Source organism: Ailuropoda melanoleuca, chromosome 14 (assembly GCF_002007445.2).
Source record: "Ailuropoda melanoleuca isolate Jingjing chromosome 14, ASM200744v2, whole genome shotgun sequence".
Taxonomy (NCBI): domain Eukaryota; kingdom Metazoa; phylum Chordata; class Mammalia; order Carnivora; family Ursidae; genus Ailuropoda; species Ailuropoda melanoleuca.
In genome coordinates this window covers 9,013,883-9,027,077 of record NC_048231.1, presented here as the reverse complement: position 1 = coordinate 9,027,077, position 13,195 = coordinate 9,013,883, and the positions used below count along the sequence as shown (strand labels likewise).

Sequence of the window (13,195 nt, the reverse complement as noted above, 5' to 3'; positions counted from 1 at the left end):
TGAAGATCAAGAGTTGGTTGGGTTAGGTCCACAAAGTTTTGTTCATTAGCAAATAATTTTAAAAATGAAAGCCATCCAAAGAATCCACTTGTAACATACAACATCACTTAATAACATTTACTTGGCATGCTTAATCTGCTTATGTTCTTTTTCTCGTTGTGTGATATGGTTTGAAACAACTAAAACACAGAACCAAAAAGGCAGGTTAAAAAGGAATTTCTTGACTTCTACATAGTTATAAGCAAGAATCTGAAGATGTCATCTACAGTCTTTTACTTAAGTATCAACTAAGACAAAAAATTAACACATTTTTTATTATACATCTTATATGTGTAATTCTAAAATAACTTAGTTCAAATAAATGCAAATAGAGGAAATGGCACTGACTTCCACTGTGCCAAGTAGAACCATTTCATTGAATCTTAATTTTTAAATTAAATTTCCCTTGTATCTACTTCAAATGTATTCATATATATATTTTTTTCTCTTTTTTTTTTTTTTAAAGATTTTATTTATTTGACAGAGATAGAGACAGCCAGCGAGAGAGGGAACACAAGCAGGGGGAGTGGGAGAGGGAAGCAGGCTCACAGCAGAGGAGCCCGATGTGGGGCTTGATCCCACAACGCCGGGATCACACCCTCAGCCAAAGGCAGCTGCTTAACCGCTGTGCCACCCAGGCACCCCTATTTATCTCTTTTCTAACTCAGAAGGAAAAAATGTTCCATTTCTTCTCCAGGTTAATTAGGCCCCCAGCATCCCTAAATCCAGCCCTTCCTTTATCTTCTTTTTCCATCTGGCACCTTATTCTTTCATTTTTAATATGCCCACTAGTGTTCTCCTTCTTTTTCAAAACTCACAAACAGAAGACTTTCTTCCACCTTGTTATCAGTTTAAGCTACCATCCTGCATCTATCTTTTCTCACGTATAAGTTCCAAATAATCTATACTCACTTTTTTTGTGAAAATAGATTCACAAAAAATCTATTTTGTAACCTGGCTTTTGCCCTCAACCCACTATCAAAATTGCACTTTTGGAGCTCACAAATGATTGCCTAATTAGCAAATAATTTTGAGCCTTCATGCTTGACTTTTTTTTTGACAGTTGATTATCCTTCCTTCTTGAAACTCTCCTTGGTTTTGGGACATTTAATTACTTGGGTTCTCTTCTACAAACTTCTTTTTCTTTCATTCCATTCATGGTCTTTTCCCTCCAACACTTCAAAATAAGGTGCTCCCCGAGGCCCTGTCCTCTTCTGTTCATCCTTCCCATCCACCCTTACATTTCAAATACTGCTACCATGTGAATGATCCCCAAGGTTATATCCAGCCAGTATCTCTTTTGTGAACTCCTAACCTATACTTTTAAATGCCAACAGGATGTATCTACCTTAGTATTCCTCTGGCATCTCAAACACATATCCAAACCCATCATCTCCTCTGAAAAATTCATTTTTTGCTAATGGTTTAACATTTTCTGTCAGATAAGACTAAAGAATTTGATTTATCTCTTACTCCAATACCTTCCTTTCCAGATTTGAAATCAGTCATAAAACTCTTTCCATTCTTTATGTCCAGAGGCACATTCATCTGTCATGATCTTCCCACCACCATCACTTGTACCACTAAAGTGAAGGCTGTCATCACCCCAGCTGCAGCACCAGAGCACTTCTTAACTGGTGTCTCAGTCCAGTTCCCCCCAGGCCAATCTGCTGCCAGACCATTTTCCCTAAAAAGACAGTTCTGTTCCTAACACTTCCCTGACCAGGAGTCTCTAAACAGTTCAATACCTCTAGAATAAATCCAGACTCCTTAACCTGGTATTTAAGAACTTCTTAGTTTAGGCCTCAAACATGTAATGTACTTTTTTTTCTCACAAATATATCAGTTTTCTGTTTCTGTAGTTTGATGTTTAAGAGTATGGTCTCTGAAGCCAGATTGCTAAGTTTGAAACCTGGCTTCTCTAACTGGCTATGTGACCAAGGACAAGTTTCTTAATTTCTCTGTGCCTCGGCTTCCTCATCTGTATATAAATAATAACCCTATTATTGTTGTTGTGAAAATTAAAACATATGAAAAGTGCTTAGAAGGTACCTGGCATAGAGGTGCCTGGGTGGCTCAGTCGGTTAAGTGTCTGACTCTTGATATCCGCTCAGGTCATGATCTTGGGGTCATGAGATTGAGCCCCACATTGGGCTCCATGCTGAGAGTGGAGCCTGCTTGGGATTCTCTCTCTCTCTCTCACACACACACACACACGCACAGAAAGCACCTGGCATATAATAAGCTCTATACTGTGTGCTTCACTGAACAAATATTTACTGATGCCTACACACATGTATATCTTTCAGGAACTCTTCAGAGGACCTGGGAGTAATATCAGTGAACAAAATAAACAAAAATCCTTGCCGTGTGGAGCTTACATTATATAATAAAATTAATTATTATTAATTGTCCATAATCCTCTGTTTCTGGAATAACACCTTCCTCTTGCATCATCGTCGTTAAAATTCTACCCTTTCTTCAAGATGCACCAAAATCCCATCTTGCCCCTTGAAATCTTACCTTGTAGGAGGTTTCTCACTTGAACTCTTCCAACTCTTTAAATCTGAATTATAGCATTTATCTCAATCTATACACTCCACCATGTATTATCAAATACCAAGCATATTAAATATTATGGTTACTTGTACATTTTTGTCATTTCCCTTGATGGAGTATAACGTCAGCCGTTATCCCTATACAACTTTTAAACAGTAGCATGAAGTACCTTGTACCCAAGTACACAGTCGATACTTAATAAATGTTTCTTCAATGAATGTAGATAAAGAATACTTTGCATGATCTTTCATTTAAATTCTGTTAATTAATCTTATGTTCTTTAACTGAAAATATAAAAGATTTAAAATAGAGATCATTTTATTTTCAACTCTAGAAATATCAAATATCAGTATCAAAATTTTGTTTACTACTTGGCTTTATTCATCACCATCATTTGGCACATTGTTCACTAGTAGCCCAATTTAGTTGTTTGCTTTGCTAGTATACCCTACAGGATATTTAATGTCCCTTGTTACCACCACTTAGAAAGTGCCTCTAAGTTTTTATTACTGGAGTCATGTGGATAGAGTTTATTTTGTTTGTATATTTTCTATGTGTAGCACAGATTTTTCCCATTTCTCCCTTCCTAACATGATAAAAAAACTTCCAGTTATGCACCAGCAATTTTCTGGTTCATTACTTATTCTTTTTCTCCATTCCAAAGAACTATAGATGTTTGAAATTTGTTTTTATTGCATCTATAATAAGAAATCAGTTTTTTTCTCTGTATCAGGTTTCTTCCCTCTAGATTTGCTTGCTATTCTCTAGCTATGAATGAAAAGACCAGACCAACTGTAAGTTCTCTCCTATTTTCTAATTTGTATTTTCGCAGTGCTGTAGTAAAATACAGAGATATATTATACCACATTTTCAATCACCTTTATACCACTTACCCTTGCCACATCATCTTAATTATTCCTTTTGTCCAAGCAGAACCTCATCAGAATGGCAGGACAATCTTCTCTTTTTTAATAACAAGACCAATACAATAGGTTTTTAAATAATGATCAAGGATTTTTTTTATTCATTAAGTTTCAGTATCATTACAGAAAATGTTATGGTACAGAGTTGTTTAACATTATTTTTTCTTTGCTCTTGATTTCCACATGAATGCTGGTAACACTAATATCTGTACAAGATCAGTCTTTGATTTTATTTTTTGTTCTGTACAATTTTAAATGTATTGGTTAAAAAGGCTGTCAGCACTTAAGGAAGCATTTTTTCCCCCCAGTTTGTTTATTCAAATAAAAGGTATCCAGTTACTGCCCGAGAGTACTGTGCCTTGAGGCTACCGGGGGGAGGCGCCTCCCAGACGCTCTGCGGGGGAGGGTTCTCCCTGAGGCAGGGCAGGGCCTCCACCCAGTCACTCTTTTGTTGGCACTGTGCGCATAAACACGAGATACATGATAAAGAACACGCAAAAGCTCTCGGGAAAAGCAGTTATGAAGCACACTACGAAGGGAAATCCAAGTGTTGCCTCGGCTAGTATAAATAAGCAGACAGCCTCGATTAAGAGCATAATTAGTTGTATTTTAAAGATGAGAAAAACACAAGTTCTGCAGGCACCTACTGCTGTCTACTAAAAGCTATCGCTATCAGACCTAGCATTGAACACACAAAGCAATCTGAAAGAAAGGAAAAATTTGCGTTGATATAATCAGAATAGAGTTGTCTGTTAAGATTTATTTTTAGGTGTTTTTTCTTTAAAAGGTATTTAAATTCTTTTGAAATATAGTTCAAGATGTTGACTATACAGATCAACTTTTATCCAAATCAGAAAAACTAGCTGTGCCGTTGCATATTACAGGATACAGTCAATGATATGTGGACATGCATCAAAGCTTTCTCGCTCTGGTGACCATCATAGCCGTCCGATGACCATGACATCCACCACCTCGCCCTTGTGGAGCTCCACATACTGCTCTGTCTTCGGAGGTAGCATCAACAAGCCGTTGGCACTGCGCATGCTCATCAGACGGCTGCTCATCTGATTACCTAGAAAGAAATATCTCATTATAGCAGCAACACCGCTGTGCACACATTTGGAGCCCTTGCAGTTCTTTTCAAAATAAACACGAATGAACAGAAACACAGGTCTTTGAGAGAAACAGAGACGATCGGCCTTCCCCATCCCTTTTCCAGGTGCCTTGCTACTGTATCCTACTCCCTTCTCACTAAACTTTAAAAATAAACATTAGAAATTATTGCTTAAAAGAATAAAACAGGATTTTATAGCATTATGCAAAATGCCACAGAATTTCTCAGTTCAGGCTAAAATGTTACGTGTGTCTGAAAAGAGAGGTTTTTTAAAACTTATTTTTAAAATGACAATAACCATTTCTTTAGTGTGTACTAAGTGTCGGACAGCACAGCGGGTAGTTTTCTTAACTATCTTAATTAATTTCTACAAGATTCAAAAGAGGTTAGGTAACTTGCCTATGGTCCTACTAACTAGTTGGTGGCCAGTTCAAATGCAAGTCTGGAGGAAACACTGCCTGTGTATTCCGTACTGTGTTAACTAATGTTTGCGCTTGAAACCACCTTTGTTAAAAAGGTGATACAATTTTTCTGGGGACACATCAAAAGTTAGGTAAATATGACTAGAATACTTGGGGATAAAAGTTTAAAGTCTAGAGGAGGTAACTATAGAACTCTTGAGTTGTCAATATTGATTTCTCAGTCCTTAAACTTTACCAATATCTAAGGTATAGTAGTACTCTCCTTTTTCTACAACCAGAATTTTATACTCAGAACTTGGAGGTTGAACATATAGATAAAAATCTTCCATAATTTGAGAACTGTATTTCAAAAGTTTATTTAGAAATATGGTACCATGGAATAAGTAAACTGTTATTAAAATTTTTTAGTCTTGTTTTTTTCTTATGCTGTACCGTTTGGGAATAATTTAATTCATTTAGTCTTTCAAAAAGGACAATGTATAACAATTACAAAATTAGGTGTACACAAGGAAGGAGGTTATACATAAGTTTTGTGTTTTAACAGGATACATGCATAGAAATACCCACCGGTATGAACGACTAACCTGTACTCTGTGCCCAAGGCAGTGGTTCTTGGTGATGCCAAGTCAGTATACACCGATGGTATTCTGGGCGAGGATCCAGTTTTACGTCACATGATAACTATAGAATACAGAGTAAATGAAAACAAACTTGATCACCTGATCATCTCTTAAAACTACAGGGTGGTGGAAGTTGTGCAAGGAATAAAGTAGACATGGAACATATCCTGGCATTCTGCTGTTTCCACCACTGCCACCTTATGTTCCTAATACAGGAAATCCAGAAGTTGGGTTGCTCTGGTGAAAAGAGAAAAGAAGGCTAAGAAGTTGATATTCACAGTGGGGAAAAGAGCAGATGAAAAAGATAAGGTTTATCTTTGAAGTCTAATTTTATGGGCTGATAGTACAGAGACCTCTGACCTATGAATTGAGAAATTGAAGATATTTTTTTCAAAGCAGATTTTTTTAACACTGAAAATAAAAGATATAGAACTAAAGAAACAAATAAGCTCAATATCCATTTATACGTCTGTCAATCTGTCGATCTATCCAATAAATACTTACTGAGACACTCTTTAGCTACCCATGCATATACCTACCTTTAACATAAAAGGGCGAGTTACTTTCTGTTTCTCTTGAATATTCCCCTAGTGTCCCAATACTGATATACAATCTTGTTTAAGGCAAATAAAAGTAGTCTCTTCTAAAAGTTATACCATTTTTGTTTAGCATGTCACTGGTACTAAAAGAATTCCTCTGAATGAGTCTTTGCTGGGCATCTTTCATATCGTTCCAATAAGGATAAAATACTTTCTAACGTAGCAACTTCAGTTTACACAATATGGAATGACTAATCAACTTTTAACCTAGAGCCATTAAAAAAATCTATTTCACTAAATTCATCCTGAAATCTGATAAATTAAAGTGATAATGTGTTGGCAGCAGGTGCCTAAGAGGTATTCCTTGAACAAGTTTATATAGTGTATGATTATGGACTATAGCCCATCAAAGATTACAATGTTAGTGAATATAAGACTTGTTCATTTTTCATTAGCACAATAATCATTTGTTACTCTACCTTAAAATGCTCCAGAAACCGTTTATCCAACTAAAACAGGTATTGCTTAGATCGATGATAAAATTACAACTTGAAGATCCCAGAAATATTGATTCAAGTAAGTCTATCTCCAATCCATTCTGGTTATGCTGTTTTTAAACATTCTAATTATTCACTCTGACAATCCCTGCTTTTCCTCTGGAATCCCGAAAAAAATTCAATTCTAAGGTGTTTTTCCTTGACTAAATCATACTCAACTCTTTCTCTTGATATTGCTTATGTTTATACTCTATTTCATATCTACTGAGGGGTAACTTGCCATTATTCCAAAATTATTGCGTGTTTACTTGACGTCAAAAATGTCTCTCTTTCAGTCCCTCTCTGTGTGTATGGGTGTTTGCCAGAATGAAACTACAAGAGCCATTCGCGTGGCTGTGTTATTTGCTAAGTGTTTAAGCAGATTTTTTCCCTTGGCAAAGGCATGGATTGGCTCTTGGTAGTACAGTGGAACAAATACCAGGATGGGATAATATCTGACATCCAGGTTTGACTCCCAGTTGTACTGCTAACGGGTGTCTGTATTAGCAAGTTATTTTACTTTCCTAAACCTGTTTGTTCATCTACAAAGTGGGGTTGTTTGTTTTAAAGAAAGATATTTATGGCAATTTAAGAAACAGAATTGACTGCAACAAGAGATGAAACTGACTTGATTTTTATGGTATTTAACTAAAATGCAGAATACTTTAACCAATATATTTAGTTGTACTGACATTATAGTTCTGGCATATTACATCACTTAGCTTAAGAAATCACTTACTTACTATGAGTGTCAGTGCTTACAAGAATGATGTACCATGAGTAAACACAGACTTTTTTTGGGGCGGGGGCGGGAATTGATGTTTCACTTCAGTGACTTCTTCTATTCATTCAAAATTGGAGTGGGCTGTGGACTTGGACTGTTTCCGCTGTTTCCTTTTGAATATTTTTCTGACACTCAGTAGTCACTCAAGAGCCAAAGCTGTATTACGTGGTATAATATTATATGGTATGTTGTACATGTACATGTTTAAGGGAGAAAATTAGAAAAAAAAAGTCAACAGAATGAGAAGATAAGCCATGAACTGGGAGAAAATATTTGTAAAAGACATCTAATGGAGGCCTGTTATTCAAAATATACAAAGAATTCTTTTTTTTTTAATTTTTTTTTATTTTTTTAAAGATTTTATTTATTTATTCGACAGAGATAGAGACAGCCAGCGAGAGAGGGAACACAAGCAGGGGGAGTGGGAGAGGAAGAAGCAGGCTCATAGCAGAGGAGCCTGATGTGGGGCGATTCCATAACGCTGGGATCACGCCCTGAGCCGAAGGCAGACGCTTAACCGCTGTGCCACCCAGGCGCCCCAAAATATACAAAGAATTCTTAAAACTCAATAACAAACAACCTGATTAAAAAATGGGCAAGCGGCACCGGGATGGCTCAGTTAGTTAAGCAACCAACTCTTGATTTCAGCTCAGGTAATGATCTCAGGGTTATGAGATCGAGCCCTGCATTGGGTTCTGCACTCAGCAGGGAGTCTGCTTGAGATTCTCTCTTCACCCTCTCCCTTCTCTCTGCCCCTGTGTGCTCTCTCTCAAATAAATAAATAAATCTTTTTAAAAAACGGTGAAAGACCTCAACAGATAACTCATTAAATAAGATATACACATGGCAAGTAAGCATATTAAAAGATATTTAACATCATATGTCATTAGGGAATTGCAACCTAAAACAATGAGATATCATTACACACCTACGAAAGGCAAAAATGCAAAACTCTGGCTACACCAAATCCTGGTGAGAATGTGGAGGAATTGGAACCCTTATTCATTCCTGGTGGGAATGCACAATGGTACAGCCACTTTGGAAGACTGTTTGGTAGTTTCTTACCAAATTAAACATACTCTTACCCTACAATTTGGCAATTGCACTCCTTGCTATTTACCCAACTAAATTGAAAATATATGTCCACACAAAAACCTGCACATGGGTTTATAGCAGCTTTTTCCATAATTGTCAAAACCTAGAAGTAATCAAGGTGTCCCTCCACAGGTGGATGGATACATAAATGGTGGTACGCCCAGGCGATGAATATTATTTAGCACTAGAAAACATGAGCTATGAATCCATTAAAAAATATGGAGGAAACTTAAATGCATATTGCTAAGTGAAAGGAGTCAATCTGAAAAGGCCACGTAATAGTAAAAAGATCCAGGGTTAGCATGGAGGGAGAAGGTTTTTAGGGCAGTGAAAATACTCTGTATAACAGGACAATGGTAGTTACATGTAATTATACATTTGTCAAGACCCTCAGAATGGGAACACTTGGTAACCCTGGGTGGTAACGATGTCTTAGTGTAGGTTCATCAGTTGTAACAAATGTACTACTTTGGTACAGATTTCAGTAGTGGGAGAGGTTATACATGTGTGAGGACAGGGGGTATATGGGAACTCTCTGCACTTTCCATTTAATTTTGCAGTGAACCTAAATCTAAAAAATACAATTTATTAACTAAAAAAAAGGAGGATATTTTGTTCTTCCTTTCTGTCCTGCCCATCTTATAGAGAAGTGATCTTAAAGAATTCTCAGAGTAAATAATTAATTGCAAATACAATGCAATAATGTTATCCTGAGCTGTTAATATGGTATTAAAAGGGCACAAAAAAGTTAAGTAATCAACCCTTTTTTGGGACATTGAGAAAGACTTACAGGGGATGCGATATCTGAGGTTTATGACTAAGGAATCTTGAAAGCTGAGAAAGGAAGTGGTGGTGGTTGGGGAGGAAGAATCTTCTAGGAAGGGAATAATCACAGGCACAGGCAGGGGATCTCATATCCACTCTGGAAGCAGTAAATAGTTTAACATGGTGAGAGTGCAGGATGAGACGCAGATGAAACTGGAGAGGAAGAAAGGCCTTGGGATGAAGTACCTCCTATATTCATGTGAGAGGTTTGGATTTAACCTTGGGGTCATGGGAAGATGGAAGCATTTTAGTTGGAGATGCTTACACGATTAGAGTTAGCATAGGGGTTTAAGAGGAGGCAAGATTGGAAGAAGGGAAATCATTAAACATGTCAAGGGTTATAATCTAGTAAATGTTGGAGCCATCACTCAAAGCGAGGTTTATTTGGTTACATAAGTCAGGGGTGAGAATGGTGGAGGCACCTTCAGGAGAATGGTGAAGATATGGAAGGCTATAGTAACGAATGGAAGAAGTTGATCCACAGGATATAAAGGGATCACAAGGAGAATCTGAGCCCCTGCTGAGGTTTGTAAACTGGAAGTGATAACATGAACAGCTTAGACTCTTCTCTAGTTGTGACCTAGAAATAAAAGTGAAGAATAAAGAAGTGAGGATTGATCCCAGTTTGTGGGTTTTTAGAGGGGGCTGCTGTGGAAGAAGAGACAAAAACGAGTTGACTCGCTTGACGTGCTACATCACAGGATTTAGGTTGGATGAGGAGAGTGACAAAGCCAGAGGGGCTTACGGACTGACGGAAAAGGGCAGAAGCAAAAGGAGTGTTTACACCCTTTTATATCTATGGATCAGTAACTTGCCATTGTTCCTAAATTTTACAACAGGGTTAGTGCTTTTGAGATGGAGTACTTCAGGGTATTGAAAAAGGATGTATGTGTGAGTTGCTGAAATAGAAATAAAAGATATTTAGAATTGTGGAAATAAAGAAACCAATGGTAAGAGGTGAGATAGAGAGGTAGACTATGAGACTCTTGCCAAAGACCTAAACGCCTTTGGAAGGTTTGATGGCAGTAATGAGGAAAAAGAGAAAGCTCCAGAAGATTCAGGGGAATAGGCTGGGACTCAGGACTGTATAGACTGGAGAAGAGAGTTTGTGAGAAAACAGATGACCAAAGGGGATTCTATTTGGGTGGGAGCCCAAAATAACACGCTCAAGGCCTTGGTTGGTCTTGGGTGCCTGGACTTTGCTCCAGTCTGGTCAAAGCTTCCAAAGAGTGGTTGTGGCAGCTTTACACTAACTTCTTTGATACGTACTATGAAGTTATGAGGCACTGATTTCATTAGTCTACCAGAGAGATCCTTGAGTTTATTCACCCTGTAAATAATGTGTCTAGAATTTATCATGTAACTTTAAAATCTGCACGTGGATCAGTTTCAAATGAACTTTTCCAAAATGTTTATAATCTAGTTATATTTTTCATTTCCTAATAAGTTAAAAATGATTTACATTTCTTCTAGATCATGGACAGTTCTATAATTTTCAATATCTGTTTTTTAATCCACAGGCTGTAATATTCTCATTTAACAGGCATCCAATAATATCTTGATGATCAACGACTGATCTTGTCACAATAAACAGTTATATTTCTCTCTACAGTTGCAAATACCTAAGCAATTTTCTTTTAAAGATTTTATTTATTTATTTGACAGAGAAAGAGAGAGAGAAGAGAGAGCACAAGCAAGGGGAGAAGGAGAAGCAGGCTCCCCGCTGAGCAGGGAGCCCAATGCAGAACTCGATCCCAGGCCCCTGGGATCATGACCTGAGCCGAAGGTAGACGCTTAACTAACTGAGCCACCCAGGTGCCCCAGCAATTTCTGAACAAAATAAGCATTTTGCTAAAATGCTTTGTATTTTACTGTTTATGACATCAGACAGAAAGCATTCACCAAGTTCTTATAGCACGAGGTCAGTAATGCTCAAGAGGTAAGATGGACAAATTAGAATAGTCCAGTAGAGTTCAACATGCCCATACTCTCCTAAGACATGCTGACCTGGTGCTATGGGAGATGAAAATATTTTCCCTTTCCCTTCTCTTAATCACTCTCTGAGGTGGGCTATTAATACTAACAGGAATTATCTCAGGTATTTCTAGAGAAAAAAATTGACAACAAGGGGCTGTAGGGAACTTTGATGGGATATTAAGGAAACACATTAAGGAAACACAAAAGGATATCCTTTTGTAGAAACATTAGGTTAATAATTCAATGAATTAAGATATGTTTCTGACTGTCTACTGAAAACCAGAAGTATTTCAGCGTCAACCATAACTGACCAAGGACATAGGGCAAGTGTTTATTCTAAATTGATGTTTGTCAGAATGCACTGATATAAAAGGATGACATTTTTTTGTGCTGACCTTTTAAAATAATGTAGCATTGCCCTAATCATAGGCCAGCTGAATCAGATCCAGCACTGTGAGTCACTGACACCAGCATTTAACAACCACCTCACTTCCTGAAAGCAGTAAGGATTGGGAGAGGCTGTGATTATGGCAACCATTTTGAAGAACAGTAATAAATCGTGTCTGTAAGCTGTGTATTGGCTGGTCAGAAAATTGAGACAACAGGTTTTACCATGTTTCAAGAAAGGGAATAAAGTTATGTTCTAAAAATAGCAGTTATGTCAGGAAAGTTGTGGGGAGGATTTTAGGAGTTAAAAACAAAAGAAGTAAACAGCCAAACACACTGATGACCCATTCTGACAGTTCCAGTGACACTGCTCTGTGGGAGAAAGGAGTCTGACTGATTCTTAGACCAATTCTCAATTCCACGAGTTGACAGGAATGAGCAGCACTGTGAACAATGTACCAAGGACACTGCTCTGTAATCACTGTTGTCAGTAAGGATAGCTGCCACAATGTCAGTTTTAAAGAAGAGATGGTGAATGTTAAAATAAAAAATAAATGAAGATTCATAAGAACTCTGCAAAGTCAAAGAGAAGTCCTCTTTTTCTCTCTTATAATAATGTGGATTTTTCTTATTTCCTAAATTTAGCAAATATGAAAATAGTGAGCAAATTCATATTATTGGTTTAGATGTCTAAGCTTTATAACTCTGACTTTCTGATTTGATCAGAATACTTTTTGTTCATTGATAGCTTTTTTCTTCCTTTTCCGTTAAATTTAAAATAAGACCACTGCTATGATTATTGAAACAAAAACCCAAAATAATTTGTTTTCAGAAATATCTAGTTGAGCTTTTACTAAACTTTTAAGAAAAGGAGGATATCTCTTCATATACTAGTCTACAAAATCTCAGTATTTAAAAGGTCAATGTTAAGAATATCTGAAGCCTAGATTTTAATGTTTTATCCTATTTATTCTCACAGTAATATTTTATTAATATTTCTTATTCCTCTCCTATGCCTTGTGTTCTTCCTGTCAACTAATCATAGCATTCTGTCATATCTGAATTTATTTCAAAGCTCTTGAAATGTAACAGTTTAGGTATTTGAAAAAATGGATATATACACACAAAAGATTAAATTGGGTCTCCTTTTTTTTTACACAATACACAAAAATCAACTCAAAATGGATTAAGGGCTTATATGTAAAACCTGAAACAGTAAAACTAGAAGAAAATATACAGGAAAAGCTTTTTGATGTTGGTTTTGGCAATGATTTCTAAGATTTGACACCAAAAGCACAAGCAACCAAATAAAAAATAGACAAGTGGAACTACATCAAGCTAAAAAGCTTCTGCACAGATATGGAAACAACAGTAT

The 13,195-nt window shown here is 36.8% G+C and overlaps 1 protein-coding gene across 13 annotated transcripts in view; it reads right to left on the bottom strand.

Annotated features, from left to right (window-relative positions):
- Positions 1-3,591: 3,591 nt before the first annotated feature.
- The window catches only part of GPHN (gephyrin), a 609,565-nt gene continuing 599,961 nt past the window's right edge, over positions 3,592-13,195 (bottom strand). For 7 of the 13 annotated variants that reach the window (XM_034642044.1, XM_034642047.1, XM_034642050.1 and 4 more), the window contains 2 exons: positions 5,642-5,738; positions 4,460-4,593 (listed from right to left, as the gene is read on the bottom strand). In XM_034642044.1, coding sequence (XP_034497935.1) covers positions 4,460-4,593; positions 5,642-5,738 — 231 coding nt within the window. Of the gene's footprint in view, positions 4,594-5,641; positions 5,739-13,195 lie in introns of all 13 variants that reach the window. The other 6 variants (XM_034642048.1, XM_034642043.1, XM_034642056.1 and 3 more) reach the window with 1 other exon arrangement.